A 16,568-nucleotide genomic window follows, 5' to 3' on the forward strand; every position below is an offset into this window, starting at 1 on the left:
TGAAGACTGCAAAGACTGAGAAATACCATAGGGAAAGTCTAATCTCGAAAGAAAGAAGTCTCACTTTCTTCATAAAACAGATGATTTACTGTTACAAGATCAACAGAAATCACTTTGTAGTATCTTAATAGCTGCACAATGAAGTACCAAGTGGAACTCAACATAAGAAGACCCACACAATCCCAACTCATGGTATTTTTGGGGCATCTGAAACATGAAAATAAATTACTCCCACACAAGCTGAATATGCACTGACTTAAACACAACAGACAACATCCTTATCCTGAATCATGGGATACTGTCTCAAATGAAAATGTCAGGTAGGCATGTAGATGCCTTTGACACTGATAAAAATGTAGGAGCTTACTTGTCCCTAATTACCTTCTCCCCTTTCTAACACACAAATGCACCTACCTACCATTTACTTTCTGCAATAGGCAGAGGGGTGAATCTTTTCAAGTGTAGGGGTTCAGCACATAGTTTAGAAAAAGAATTGGACTAGAATAGCAAATGAGTGGTGATTCTAGAGTCTCTCTCTTTTCTCATTACTCATGACTTAATATTTAATTTTTGTTCCATGTAAAAAATTTATTTATTCCCTGAAAAATATTGATGAAATGTGATTGTTCTGGGTTTTTTTTGCTTTTTTTTTTTTTTTTTTAATAAATCCAGAACCCTGCTGTGGTCATAACCCAATAATAGATCAAAGGACAGTTGACAAAAAGACTTATATGATGCATCGACACAGCTTCTGCAGCACATACGCTTCAGCATATGGCTTTTCAAATCTCCCTTTACAGTAGAAAATATGCACTTGCTGCGCATTCACAGGCCTGTTTAGTGCTGAAGTAAAACATGACTGAATTTTGTCTATCACTTGCAAGGGCACTTGAGGGAAGACATGAACACGTAAACTTAGTGTTTTATGCCCACTTATTCACTTCGAAGAGTCCATTCTGTAGGTTCAGTATTGATTTGTGGTTGAAGTATATTGTTTTTTGATGTGAGGCTTTTTTAAAGAAAAGTAGGCTTTTCAAATATTTTTCCTGTTGGAGTCATGAATTCCATCTACTTTTAGACTCTCCTGTAAAAAGGGGAAGGGTGGTTAGTTTGCCTGTCCAGGCTCTGCTGACTTATCTCTCCTTTGAAATGCTTTTGGCAAGAGGTAGTTGTATGACGTGACAGGTGTTGCCTTCCATCTTTCACATTCCCTGTTCTGATAACCAAGCAAGGTAAAATGACTAGAAGCAAAAAAGGGAAGTTATGGGTTACAAAGTCGCTCTTTTGGGAAGGAATATAAAAACTGATCTTTTCAGCCCAATTCCACACTGCTTTCAGCATCTTCCCTGAACATCCCATTAATAGTATTCAAAAAAAAAAGAAAACATCAGCACTGAAATCCTAGCACTGTGGGTTTTCTTTAGTCATCTTTATTGGCATATAGGACATATTGTAGCGATTTGTCAGGAGAATATATCTTTGAAGATATTTCCTTTCTTGATCTGAATTGTTCTATTTACAATTTCATTGTAGTACTGCACCTTAATCCACACTGATGGAAAAAAAGGCAGTGGCGATTAAGAGGTACCAGAGAGAATTTACAGCTAATGGGCACACAAGGAAGAGAACCTTACAGGTTTCTTTTGTCACCAATTTCTATATCAGTCTATACTGGAGATATGCCTGCTTCTCTGTCTTTCTCCAAATCTCCTGATTCCATTACGTTGCTCATAACTGCATTAAAGACTTTCTGCACTTGGTACAAATATGCTTCTCTAGAAACTTCTTCTCATGCTATTGCTATGCTGCTCACTGTTTTACATCTTGGCTCTACTGGATATGCTTTCCACTTCCACATTCATCTCTTGGTGCTTGGGTTTCATTCTTATTGCACTTTTTGGCTCTCTTCAGACCTGCTCAACAGTTATGCAATCACATCTATGTTTCACAAGCAAGTACAGTGGTGTGATAGAAAGTGTGTATGTGGGGAAAGCAGCAATGATGTGACAACGTTTTTTACTTGCTAAATTTTAACAAAAATAGATACTCAAAAGGTAAGTGCTCAGAACTGAACATTCCCTTAGACTTCTCCAAGGTTAAAATCCACCTTGGACTTTAAAATCTCCAACAATCATATCCTCAAGTGACATGTATTCTCAAGGAAGAAACCATTACACAAAAACATTTAACATTTTCTTGAGAACAATTCCCAGATTTCCAGACACTTTACTTCTCTTTGCTTCTTTTTTCCTCTGACAACTAAATGGAAAGTATGGGCACTGAAAAAGATCCAACAGATTTAAAATCAAAACAGTTCTCCTGTCCACTGGACTATGAGGAATGTTGGTGATGCATTTTAAGTGGTAAATAATAAAATCCAATTGCCATTTAAATGTGTGTGGTAATCTGTCTCCCACAGAATTGACGCTATGCCAATTACTCAGTATGAGGAAGAAGGTTGTGGTGGAGAGGTGAAGCATTAAAGTACATCAAATGTCCTTAATTTCTTTCCTGTTCTGACCACTTTTGTACACTGAATACACCTGAAAAATAGAAAAAAAATCTAATGAAGTTGTCATTTACATGGCAGAATATACTCAGATTTCCCTTCCCCCTGATTTTATTCTGAAATCATTTATTCAGTCTCTGCTTTAATAGCCAACACATGCTCCTAGCACGGCTTGTTTTCAAAACAACGAGGAATTCCTCTTTCCAACAGGCATTCTAGATCTCAGAGGTCATCATCTACAAAATTCTTCATTTAGCTAGTACCTCAGGCAAGATTCTCCACATAAAGCTACTAAAAAGCTGAGAGGTTAAATGTTCTCATTTCAAATGTAAGTTTGCAGAGGGAAACTTCTTGTAAAATATTACTAACCACTTCATGAAAGCTATCACCTCCAGACTCAGGGTATTACACAAAGCAGCTCTTTTGCAAAGAAGATGGCTCAGTCAGAGTACCAAGATCCATGAGTGTAGCTCTCAGACCCATGGCAGCACATTTTGAATTGTTTTTAGGACATGCTTCTTGACTAAGGGAGTGGTTGGAAGGTGGGGGGGTATGTGCTACGATTCAGGGGGATCTATTAACACTAAATATCCAGATATTTTTTGTAAGTTTTAAGAGCATACCTGTTTCCAGCATTATCTTTAGCATAAATTTTACTTAAGTTTTAAACATAAGTTTTACCCCTTTGCTGCACAGGAAATGTTATAGAAGAACCCTTAGTTTATGTATCCATTATTTTCCTCTCTGTACAGAGGCTGCTTTCATAACACTATCAGGAAGTCAACAGTTGCATTTGCCTTTGTCTATTCCAATAGGCCACGTTAGGAAGATCTATTTGCTGTTGACAGTATATGGAACTCTGCATTTGGAACATAGTATTATTTCTGCATGAAGAGTTCACAGCCCACTGGCAAGGTCATTACAATTTACCCATGCATTTTTACTTGAGAAATTTAAGCCTTAATACTCCCTCATTTGTACAAAATTGTGTTTTTATACAGAATACTTTGTTTACATAAAAAGCTTTGTTTCGTAGTAATAGAAATATGAAGGATCACTGGCATTGACAGAGACCTTGTAGTATAGAGAGGAATATATAACAAAATAAGAGGCTCAATATAAAACAGGAACAAATATTATATGAAATTAAAACAATTAAAAATTTCCATTACTGGAAAAATAAATTGTCTTTATGATCAAGACTAATTTAGATCAGTTTTGCATACCACAAATAACCTACTTTGACAAGCAACTGAAATATCAATAGATACTTAATCTATTACAAATCAATGAATGAAGGCTAGCAGATCTACTCTGTGTGTGTGTGAGATGGCAATTTCCTTTTAAAAGGAATTATAATTAACCCAGTATCAAAATTAATATGACTGCAGTTCATACTGAAGCATATAACACAGCTAGAAAAATTGGAATAGGATGCGATATTGACATTCTGAAAGTTCAGACTTGTAAAAAAAATTGTTACTACTTGTTGTTAAATCTAAAATTACAACTGCATTCTGAAGGTTTTAATTTTGTAAGAGTGTGATATTTCAACTTTCATTTTAATTTATAAATAATCAAAATGCTAAAAAAATTCATTTTTCTGACACAAGTTCTAAGAGAATTCTGAGTGTGGTTTTGAAGGTTTATGTATGTTTGCTGTTTAAAGAAAGTGGGTGAAAACTTCAGGGATTAAAATAGTGTCTGCATGTGTTGCAGAGAAGCAAAAGAAAGATTAAACGCTAGTAGGTAAGTGGATAAAAAGTCATGCTTGAGGATATTCTTCCTTATGGAATGCAGATCATGTGTCCTCAAGTGCTTATTTAAAAGTTTCCTGACAGAACTCCAACTTTTTTCACTACAGGAAGAAAATGTAGAGAGTGAAGAGACATTACAGGTGTTGTAATAGCTACAGTTTGAACAAAGGATACATCTTTTCTCTAGCAACAGTGAAGAACAAGAGCACAAGCCAACTTTCACTTCCACTTGCGTTTTTGCAGACTTTCAAGGCTACTCAGACCCTTCAAGCCCTAAGAGCACAGTATCAAGCACAGAAAGCAGGAATTCTGCACCCCAGTGTTCCAGTCTGTGAATGCCTTGAATTGTAGCCATGCTTACCATCTGAGCAATACAGAAAGCAGGACAGGGAATCTGGTCATGAAATACATGAAAGATAATTTGCTGTATAACTGAATGTTGGCAGGCTTGAACTGCATTGCCTTTCCTGTTAAGACTCAATTATCTTTACAGGTTATCTGCTAAAACTGCACCCCAATACACTTTGCTAATTTTCTCTGCCAAGAAAAATAACACAGTTCTTTGAATCCAAACACCGAACTGTTTTCACTCATTTACAATTTATAATTTACCCATCTAATTACAGCAATAACTGAGCTGGATAATTTAATGTGTTTCCACGGGTACCCATTCCAATCCACTGAATTGTACCAGAGGTTACACAGGGAACCCATGCCTGTAATAATGAACTTTCTGTGTTATATAGCCAAATCTTGCACCCAAAAGGAATATTCCAGTAGAAATTCTCTCCTATGCTCTTATGGCAACTGTTTGCTTTCCCAGACAACTAGCATGCCATGTAGGCTCTACAACACAATCTGTGTCATATCTTCATCCTGAATTCACTGTATTTGCAAAAAAGAAATGTATATACAGGGTTTATCATTACAGGATTGGCTTGGATTTCAGCATCTGAAATCTGGTAACTCCACAATTACCAAGAAAAGCTGCAGATTCCATATTATCTGTACATATTTATGTCTCTGGATAAACAGAATTATTGATATCAGTAGCAGAAAGTACAGTTTTGAATTTGCTTTGTTGCTGGGGCTAAAGTAACACAGGACAATTAATTCACCATAGCTACTTGCATCAGTAAAGTGTATGGAGTGTTTATGGTATAAGAGAGATGTGTCATCATATGAAACACTAAATATAAAATAGAAAAGAACAAGCTACAGAAAAGCATTTCAACTGAATACAAAGAAATAAAGAACAATCACAAAAGGTAAATTTTCCTCATTTCTAGTCTGCTGGCTAAAATGCACCAGCTTGCACTCCCTCAAAAATCTAGCAAAGACTCTTATGATCTACGATCTGCCATATTTAAGGGAAGCTGACTGAGCAAAATATTACAGAATGCTTAAAAAAATTACACATATTACTATGAGAAGACAGAGGTGAAAGGCCTGTGCACGCTAGATTAGTTTGAGAAAGACACTAACTAGATATTATTGTACTGAATGCTAACTGCATATTACTGTACTGACTATGTTAGGATAGTTATTCTTTTACAAGCCACGTTTTTCCTGGGTGGTGAGTTACAGAAAATCGGTGTCTAACACAATTCACCCTCCTTGCTTCAAATCTCAGTAGGTTTTGTTTCATGCCACTCAGGTATGTTGTTTTGTTTGTGATTTTTTTTTTTTCAATGGTGTTCAAAGTTAGAAACCGCATCAGCTATGGATACAGTTTTACTTCCAAAGGGTAAAGTAAAATTTTCAAAGTGAAGCGAACAAAGGACTACTGGATTTTGCAGGTTACCCTGGCCGCCGAGCTTCCCTGTGAAAGCAGGCCCTGGGCAGCGCGTTCAGTGAAGCGGCAGTGCCCTCTAGTGCCGTCCATGGGAACGATACTCAAACCTCTCTCGTCTTAACTAGGCGCCAAAATGCCACACACAGACCGACAAAGATGAAGAATAAAATGACAGTGTCAACCTCGTTATCTGCTCTTAAGATGATTATTTTCGTTCCTTGTGTCTAATTAATACACTAGAGGAAAAAAAAGACCCCGAACATTTACTAGATACACATACCCATAAGCAGTACTTATTACTGAAAAAAATGTGAAAGAACAGGTGGATGCTTTCTCTACAGCACCAAAACAATATTGAAATATTACACTGTCTCACTAAACATCGACCATATTTACAAAAATGTAAAAATGAGAGATATTATGGCACTAATTTAAATACAAATTTGACAATGAAGTGTGAGCCATACAAACAGCTTTTCATTTATAAACCAAGTGTTTCTGATAAGGAATCTCTTATCGAAGACTATGACATATCAAGATATAGTTTTCATAATCATTTTACGATCTTAATAAGACTTTAAAGTGAAGAAAACATGTAAAATATCACAAAATCCAGAATAATTACTAAGGTCAGCTCATTATCTGTGACTCAGAGGCAGTTAAAAGAAAATTCAGCAAGGAATAAGCTCTTGATGGAATATTAATATCAACTTTGAACATCCTGGTTTTTGAAATATTATGTTTTCTTTGAATCCTATGAAATTTGGATTTTCCTAACAAGTTATAAAGAATGCTAAAATACATAAATCTTTTCCGCTTGAGCAAAATATATTTTCTTATGTCAGATTAGGTAGACAGTATTTTAAAAATACACTTAGACAGCCTCTCAAAACCATATTGTCCTGACGCAAACTAACTTTTCAGAAGCCCATTCCTACAACTGATTGCTTATTTTAAAATACACATATATATCAGACTGGTTTGTAAAAGTGGATCTTAAGAATCTAGAAGTTTAGAAGTATAAAAAAAAGTTTATCCCACCCTGCAACTGAAATTACTAGATGCTACATATTTAGGTATGTTTATGGTACAATGCATCTAGCAACTTGTATTTATAACTGAGTCACTCGAGGACTGACATATAAGATCATTTTGCTTACAGGATGTTCTGTGATATCATCAAAACACTGTCTTGTATTTATTTTCCCAACAAAGGGTAGGTTTTATGTGCAATTCTGAACAGCAGGGGACATGTCAAAACCTTCTCCAATTCTCCAACATAGAGCTCATCAGCTCTGCAAAGCTTTTGGAGTTAATTGTAAAGCTTGGCCTATGGTTTCTGTGTGCCATTTATGTAACTTATGTTCAAGTAAAAATCAATCTTTTTTCATAGACATTTTAGAACTCCTTTAGTTCCCCAGTTACCTTTTGGTATATATTGGCCACTCTGCATTCTTATCATTTCCTGTTTTTTTTCCTGTGACATTTTCAGACATTTAAAGTTGTGCCTCTGCGAAACTACTACCAAGCTTGCATTATGAGGCTAAGATAAAGATGATGTCATCTCTGGTGTTCATTATATGTATTAACAAATAAAACATTTCATATGATATTGCAAAATTACACAGTACTTCATATACACTGTTCACGTTATCATTCTGTAGTGACCCTCACTGTAGGTAATACAGGCATTACTGTACTTACTTTTCAAATCTAAATTTCTGGCTCCTGCTGTGCTCTGTGTTGTGATTTTGGTGTCAATCTTTACAGTGTGGAGGTTGTTTGTATCCCTTGATATCATCACATTATGCCACTGGTTGTCATTCAGAGGTTTATTAGAACTTCCTTTGATGAGATTTGCGCCATTTCCCAAGTCAAACACATAGTGTAAATACCTGGGAAAAGAGAAAAAATTGGAAAAGTTTCCTTTTTCTTTATATAGCAAGGGGACACTAATTAACAAGTTAGTATTTCCCGTTTCCGTGTACTCTGTAGTAGCGCTGGTAAAACCAGAAGACAACAACAAATGCCAGATGAAGAAGCAACCTTAAGTCATAGAAATCATGACTTGTTTTGGTGAGTTGAGATGCAGTCCCCAGTTTCTGGAAAGTAACAAGCATTCCATGTACCCACATATGCATACATACGTAGAGAGAGAACAAGAGGAAGGCTACAAACTAGTACTTCTTTCTGGTAAACACTAGAGAAGTTATATCTATTATTTACTTTCATATTTTTCAGGCATCTAGATTCATCTGAAAGAAAAAGTCAGAGTAAAGCATATGAAGTTTGACATGAAGAAACATTCAGTAGTCATATATGTCAAGTCAGACCAAGAACTGTATCTTAAACTTTCCCTTGTATTTCTCCTGTATATACATCTCGTATATACATGTATATACATGCCTTTGTCATTATGTCAATCCATACATACCCTTTTACTAATTCAACCACAATGAAATCATTTCCATCGCCACTGTTATAAAGAATCAATCCATCCAGAGACGTTGTTTTGAACTGGAAAAAAAGGTGCATAGATGTATATGCTTGTAGCGTGGCCAATGCAACATAACTTGCTTTTGTTTTAAAGGTTACAGGGTCTGCTATGATGTTCCTGAACCCAAATCTTGCATTTAGCTCACAATAATCGATGTCTCCGTTTTTACATAAGTCAATGTATGCCATGCCATTAAATGTGAGACTCTGTAGATGCCCAATGAAATTAGAAGGCACAGAAGACAGGTAGCGCCGTTCTGTTATTATTCCTGTTTCTATGTTGTGGAATTCCAGTCGTGTGTGATCACCAGCCATTTGACCTTTAAATAGTAACAAGAAAACACATATTAGCATCTGAAATGGGAGATCAAAAAGCACATCATGTGATTCAGTATCTGCATCAATTTCACAGTTATCAGTGTGCACTGGCAAATCTTGGCTCCAAAGCGGATTCTTCTAAAACTCATCCAAATTAAGGGTAAGTATCTGACGTCCTTTCCACTGTATGCAGTATGTTTAGATAAGGGCAACAGCAAGATTTCTACACGAAAACATATTACCACAGGATGCTGCACAGCCAAGAAAATCCCTCACTTCAGCTATATTTAATCTGTGCATAATTCATCATGAGAAAGGAAGGATTCCTGTTTAAACTCTCTTAGGTAGATTAATGCTGGCTCTGCTGCAAAAACCTGTGCTACAAGTGTGGACAGAGCCTTTCTTGAAAGTAACTACCTTTGTACTACGAGGATAAACTGTGGGAGGAGATGGAAGAGCCTAAAAGATGGATGAAGCAGAAAGCCTACGGCAAGGGTGTATGTCAGTGTCTTGTAAACCTGAAAATAGCAAGGGACTTCTTATATCAGAAAGGTGGCCAAAATTAAGCCTCACAGTTTCCTTTGAGTATTTTGTGATCACACAAGGACTCCTGCACATCAAAAAGACTGAAATTTGCTAACTATATAGCAGCATCTGAAAGAAAGTATCAACACTGGCAGCGTACACTATATACAGGCCAGTTAAGTTTCTAAAGTACTTATTAAATATCTTACCACGCACATCAAAATTGTGTCCACTGAAGAGTTTCCTTTTCTAACAGAGTTTAGGATTTTTTTCCCATGCTTATTTTAAAGAAGTAGGACAGTACTATCACAAGGCTGATTCATGATCACGTTGTGTGGGTATGATGACAAAACAGCTTTTCATGACTAATCAATTTTACCACTTAATATGCCTCTTGCAAATCATGGCCTAGATTTCCCAGTTTCTTAGCTGTTTCATTTCTTCCACGAAATACAAAAAAGTGACTAACAGACTTAGGTAAGCTGGAATAAATACCATCATAAAATACTCTGTAATACAAGTTCCCACCGTTGCAGTGCAAAGTTGTGCACAGGTTGAGTTTCCCCTGTCCTTCCCTCAATGTACTATTCCAACAGGAGATTGTGACCTCCGGCCAACACTGGACATGTTTAGCAGCGGTACAGAAAGCCCTGAGGAGAGCTTAAATAACTGTACTTTCATAGGTTTTATAAGCAAGCGTCTGTGCACATGTGTGTGAACACGGAAATTATAAGGGCAAGATGAATGTAGATATTTAGGGCTTTGCCCAGGGAGTTGGATTCATAAACAGGTAAGTCACAGCACTGAGATATAAGTACAGCTATCAGTGAAGTTACAGTGAAAATAGGTCTACAAGTTTTAACTTCATTCAGATTACACTCACACAAATTACTATAATAATTTATGACAAATATTTACAAGCAGCTTACTTAGCTTCAGGATGCATTCTACTAAATCTAGTGATGTCACTGAACTTCATCAGCACCTGGCAACTGCAGTCCTATGGCTGAGCACTGCAAGGGATACCTTAATCCCCAAGGACACTTTTCTTGATGTTTTTGTTTCCTAAACTCATTCTAAATTAATAAAATTCTTTATGAAGATACTGCTTTCCCTGATGTATTAACTAAAGGTGGGTCCTTTACTACTTGCAGTAATGAGTCAGATAGCTGTCTTGAAAAATGCCAAATCTCTAACTTTCTGCAAGGCCAAGAGCTGTATATTGGATCACAGCCAGAGCGCTGAAGATCATGTCTTAGAGAGGAACATTTTGTATTCCAGTCTTATATCACTTCAGATTGCATTGCATAAATGTCATGGCAAAAATCCACTAACCTTTGTCCTGTAGCACAGTAGCCTTCCTACATTCAATACCTTACCTGTATTTCTCTTTTGAGTACAGTAATAAAAGCTCCAGAATCTGGGCTCACATCCCAAATCTGCCCCTAACATTTCAGTTGTACAAAAATGTTATCAGGATTTAACACTTCATATTATGATCCACAGTATTTGCAATTATAGTAATAAAATAAAACAGAGTTTATTTTAACTGTAAGCAGTTTGTGCTTACAAGGTTGGCTTTTTGTTATTTTGGTTTGTGGTTTTTTTTTTTAACTTGCCAGATTGGTGCAAAAAATGCATTACCTGTTGCAATGCTATGAGATATCACACAAAAGACCAAGTGAATTGCTGTTCATAACCATAAGCTAGGTATTCTTTCCATTATCCAACTGTAGTGACCTTTTCCAGTTCACTTCCATTTTCTACATATTTCCAGAAAACAAAGTGTATCAGGGCTGCAAGTATTTAAGCTCTTCTATGGTGACTAAAACTTTCAAAACAACCTGTCTGACTTCCAATGAAAGTTAGGATTGATTCTGAAATGTATTATTTATCCATGCACAAATTATGCCTTTATAAAAAGTAAATAATCTCAGTTCATGGATGAATAGATGATACTTCATGACTTGTAAAAATTCCAAAGACAGGATGAATTATTTAACACCTTCCCCTCCATCTTAAGCTCTCTGATGAGGTTTTTTCCATATATGACATAGAAAATGGAATAAAAAAATGGAAACACAATGTGTGGTGGGAAGAAGCTGGAATTTTTGGGACAAAGTCCATTTTTTCCTAATGGTCCCTACCTGACGATAATAACCTTTCACATGAGTAACTAGCAGGTAGTATTTTAACCACATTTCCGATTGTTGGGACATTTTGAAGAAAAGTTCTAAGCAGTTTAGAGCAAGAGCACTCCAATCTGACGTAGCAACGTGTCTACTACTACTTCTACTAGGAATTTCAAAAATACTACACATTAAGTTAAATAGTGTACATTTGAAAGTTAAACACTTGAAAGCTTTGACAATGCAGTGTGGCAAAAAGTCAAGGTGCTACATATCAATAAAGATTTTTTACATAGAAAATGTAATATTCCTGGGACTAACAGATTTCCTATGTTATCAGACTTCCAAGTTCCTTCTACCTCCTTCTCTGTGCCAGTTCCGTCCTCACTGATGGAGAACACAAATTGGCCATAAAGCTTTGTGCAGGCAGTTTAGGAAGACTATTTCCCTCCAAAATACTGGGATGATTTTCTCCCCTTGGATGAAGAATGTTAAACATCTGTGGATAATGCAAATGTAGTCAACTTTCAGCTTGAAGAAGTGAAGAAGCTGGAGTCAGCAGTCCAGTTTCTGATACAGGTGCTGGCATGTAAGAAAAAGTAAAAGTGTTGTACCAGAAAGCTGGACTCACAGGAAACACTTTTACTTGATCAGGAGGCAAGTGAAAAGACTCATTTGTTTTAACAGTTGGAATAGAATAGCTCAGTTGAAAGGGATCTACAAAAATCACCTCATCCAACTGGCATGACCACTTCCCAGCTGATCAAAATGTTAAAGTATATTACCAAGAGCATTATCCAAACGTCTCAAGCACTGACAGGCATGTGTCACCAGCCACCTCCTTAGGAAGCCTATTCTAGTGTCTCAGTTATTTGCTATGATATTTGATAGGCACTACAGTTATCCCCAGTGAGTATTGATTACAAGAACGTACAATCCTGGATTCACTTATTACTTCTCCTGTCTAGTCTATATATGATAGAAATCTCCTCTGTTCACCATAATCCTTCATATATATTGAACTTTTCTGAAGTTGTGCCGAGCAGCTGGAACTGAACTCAAAGGTCAAAATATTGTTTCTTGGTGGTTTTGCAACTTGTAGTATTTGTAAATAATAAATGTGCCAGGAAGAGACCAGGTTCTATAGGCTATGTTTTATTCAGATCTAAACAGCTTTCTCTAACTAGAAAACATATCTGTGTTATTTGAGTTGTGGTTGAAGTGTCAAGATCATGACATTTTTCAGTATAGTTTTTCCAACACTATATATTTGTTTTCACAAAGAAAATAACTGGTTCAGACCATCTACTTTCTTTGGAGAACAACCTAAAACATCATCACAGACAGACTAAATTTTTGCTTCAGATCTGGAAAATCTATTAGTAATTTCTGATTATAGATGATATGTTCTTTCGACTATATGGATACACAGCAATTATTTTTCTGCCAGCCACAGTCCACAGTGTTGGTGAGTTTTCACCAGAATGCTGAGGTGAAAAGATCCTAGTAGAAATGCATTAAAATTGACCATTTTAACAAAGTTTACAACCCATTATAAAAGCTATTTAATACTACATAAAACCAAACAAAAACCACTACATGTGTAAGTCTGATCTTTAACAGAACAAAAGTATTCATTATAATTTCTGATAATATATACACAGAAAATTATTTCTAACATCTGCTAACATTCATGTTACGTTTTTTGTCCCATCCCAACTGCTATTTTAGTATTTGAGAAAACCTGTTGCCTAACATTTAATTAATGAGGACAGCTGATGCAAGATTTGAAACAACAGAATATCCTTCAAACACTTATGAAATCCCTTCTTACAGCATGGCTTAGAGTTTCACTTTAGTATATATTTAGTGTGTTGTCAAAAGCATTTTACTTGCCTTCTCAGTGATGTATCAAATGACTTCTCTCCAATTACTGTATAAAAACATTGTCAGCATGAAGATTTTCATTAACTCCAATAGCAATGTTAGAGTTACATTAATATCAAGTGTAATAATGCACTTGTAGTATTACAGGATGCATAACAAGGATTTTGGATCTTACCCAAAAGAAGAAAAAGACATCTGTTGCTTTCAGATAAAACGGCATTTTACTTCTGTCATTTTATTGTTTTGTGTTTCCCCCCAGTAACGAGTCACAATGTCACACTACCTGTCATGGCTTGCTGGTCATCCACCATTAACTTTAAACTTTTTCCTCGCCGAACCACACGCACTGTGTGCCACTCATTATCATTGAGGTTATAGCCAGCAAAAAGGGTTTCTGGACCTTTGCCTGTAGAATATGTCAAACAATCATTAATGTAATCTTTAAATCAGTTTACATGTGAACCTCACAGAGAAAGAGAGAGAGAGACTGGCTGGGCAAGTGTCAAAACTCACCAAAAATCACATCAAGCAAGAAAATTTCAAAGCATAAGCAAACCTCAAAATATAGATCTACTTTGTTATATATATTTCACTTTATAAATGTAGTGCATATGCACATTTAATGAACCGGGTTGTCATAAATAGGCACAGTCAACATGAATTTAGTCATGCACTTTCCAGTCAGAAACAAACCTTTAAGAACTTTGATTACTAAAGCCAGAACTTTAGCACATGTTTACAAGACTTCATTAAAAATAGGTTGGGGAAAAGGTATAAGTGGTAAATGTGTGTATATATGTGTGAAATTTTTCTAATGTCAGCTTCTGAGCTTACTAGGACTATTTGGAACATCATCTACCTTATCATCCAGATTACTTATTAATATTCAGATCCAGTACCTTCTGATGTTAGTGGACTTTCAAACCACACTATCCTTTTTCATTTAATGGATACCTTAGTTGTAATCTGCTATTATTCTAAGCAGTACAACAAATGCTTTTGAAGCAAATATAATTCTACATATAGCATAACATAGTTGTAATAACTGAAGTACTTGCAAATGTAGACAATGGGTTGAGTAGGAAAGAAATTATCAGAATTATTATGGAATACGTCCTTCACTTTATTGACCAAGAAGAGAAAGAAGGAGAGAGAAATTCTGACTATGAACTATTACTGATATTAGTAGTGACTGGGCAAGTGCTGAGCCAATTAACCAAAACTTCTGTGCTCAGACTGAAGCTACTGGATCTATGTGGTGGCTGTCCAAAAGGTAAAGCTAATCTGCAATTAATAAATTACCTTCTTGCAAAATACAGGGCCTTTCTGGCCTATTTTTCAGTTTCCATGGCAGTATAAAGCCTGCTTATAACTAGGAGTGATGTATAATAAAGTAACAACATCAAAACATCAGGGTTACCCCTAGTAAGACTGTTACCTCCATCACATCCTTCCAGTTGACTACATCTTACGTATCAGTCTTCTTTTGAAAGGGATGCACCACTGGTTCTGAAACTCTTCCATGTTTGGGGTTTTTTTGGATTCTTTTCCACCCAGTGCAGGCTAACTGTGATCGATGAGGTCTATTAATAAATAGGTACTATACGACATTTTCTAAAATCAAAGCCTCTCTGACTTCAGGACCACACAGAGGGGAAAAAAAATCCACTACCAGCTTGATGCAGCTGTTCAGTATATCGGACAGTTTTAATCTTATTTTTTTTTCATTTTCTATCAGCATTTTTTTTTAATTGCTGCTGGTTTACTAGCTTGCTTTTATATGCAGTCTTTGCTATTATAAGCATGTCAAGGGGTTTCCAGGAATAAAAATACTAGCCACAGCAAAAGCCATGAGATTCTGGTAACATCATGTTGCTTTCTCTATGCTTCTGTATTGCCATTAGGCTAGCAAAGGCATGCAAACCCACCAGTAAGACACATATGTGTACTCACTGTTGTCCAGTACCTGAATTGCTTTGTTCCTTAATTATTTACTTTGTTTGACAAGAAATTGATCAGTTTTGCATAAATCTCAAGTGAATAATGTTGTCTTTAGATATGGGGATACAAATGCTGTGAATAATGCTCTTTAAGCAAATTTTATTATTCTGTATTATATCAGCTGTTTCAACTGAAGCAATTTCTAACTACATTTGGGAGACAAGGGATGGATTTACAAAAACTGCTTAAGTGAGAGTCAGCAGGTCTGCTGAGAAATACATCACTTACTATTATTTTAAACAGTAGCTCTTCCACATGTGTTAGTTCAACTCCTTAAACAGATCTTTAAAGGACCTAAAAGCATACGCAATTTTAATTTGTTCTCACATCAACAACCCTCTGTAATGACCCATTCATGTAAAGGTGCCTCAGTGTATATAAATATCAAATCCAACTTAGTTGATCACATTTGTACACGCAAATATTACTATTATCTTTTCATGATTAGGGACTTGCAAATTCTTTCTGTTGTAAAATTAATTAAACAGATATTTTCCTATCCATCAGTCTACTTCCTCTGCAAAAGTATTTTGAGTAAAAATATCAGGTCAGAACTACCTGTAAGCTGCTTTAGTTCACAGTGCATGCGATCCAGAACTGGACTAAAGGCAACTACGGTGCAAGTGCTATGAAAAGGACAAATCTGGGTATAACACACTATGCAAGCAATCCACAGAAAGCAGACTTGGCTGTGTAGAAACAAGCTAGCTTGCACGGAAAAAGAGGTTTTTCATTCCTGAAGCCAAACTCTAACAGTGAAGAGGGGGTTTCCCTTTGTCATAGTACAAGGAACTGCAAAGTAGCAAGATTCAGTGTCCAGGTATTGTAAATGTGCCTGTACATCATGTTGCAACTCTTCAAAACAGTATGATTTTCATGGCAGCTGGAGAGGTGGATGAAGAAGGATGGATGCCCACCATTCCCATAGAGAATGTAGAGCTTAGGCGGCTTATTGGTGAAGAATATGCTTCTGCATATAAAGGTAGTAAGCATGGTTGCGAGCAATGTATTTAGGAAAATAACCTTCTAAATGCTTAATTACAAAAACTTATATGAAATCCTTAATACCGCACAAGACTCCAAGGAGTGCAGAAGAAAACTCTTAACTTATTTTGTTAAATGACATTAGCCAACTTCAAATACAGTTTATA

The 16,568-nt window shown here is 36.1% G+C and overlaps 1 protein-coding gene across 12 annotated transcripts in view; it reads right to left on the bottom strand.

Annotated features, from left to right (window-relative positions):
- NRXN1 (neurexin 1) overlaps window positions 1-16,568 on the bottom strand; it is a 720,695-nt gene that overhangs the window by 374,794 nt on the left and 329,333 nt on the right. For all 12 annotated transcript variants that reach the window (XM_061991571.1, XM_061991570.1, XM_061991565.1 and 9 more), the window contains 3 exons: window positions 13,700-13,822; window positions 8,496-8,877; window positions 7,766-7,956 (listed from right to left, as the gene is read on the bottom strand). In XM_061991571.1, the coding sequence (XP_061847555.1) occupies window positions 7,766-7,956; window positions 8,496-8,877; window positions 13,700-13,822 (696 nt within the window). The remainder of the gene's footprint in view (window positions 1-7,765; window positions 7,957-8,495; window positions 8,878-13,699; window positions 13,823-16,568) is intronic.

Source organism: Colius striatus, chromosome 2 (genome assembly GCF_028858725.1).
Source record: "Colius striatus isolate bColStr4 chromosome 2, bColStr4.1.hap1, whole genome shotgun sequence".
NCBI lineage: Eukaryota > Metazoa > Chordata > Aves > Coliiformes > Coliidae > Colius > Colius striatus.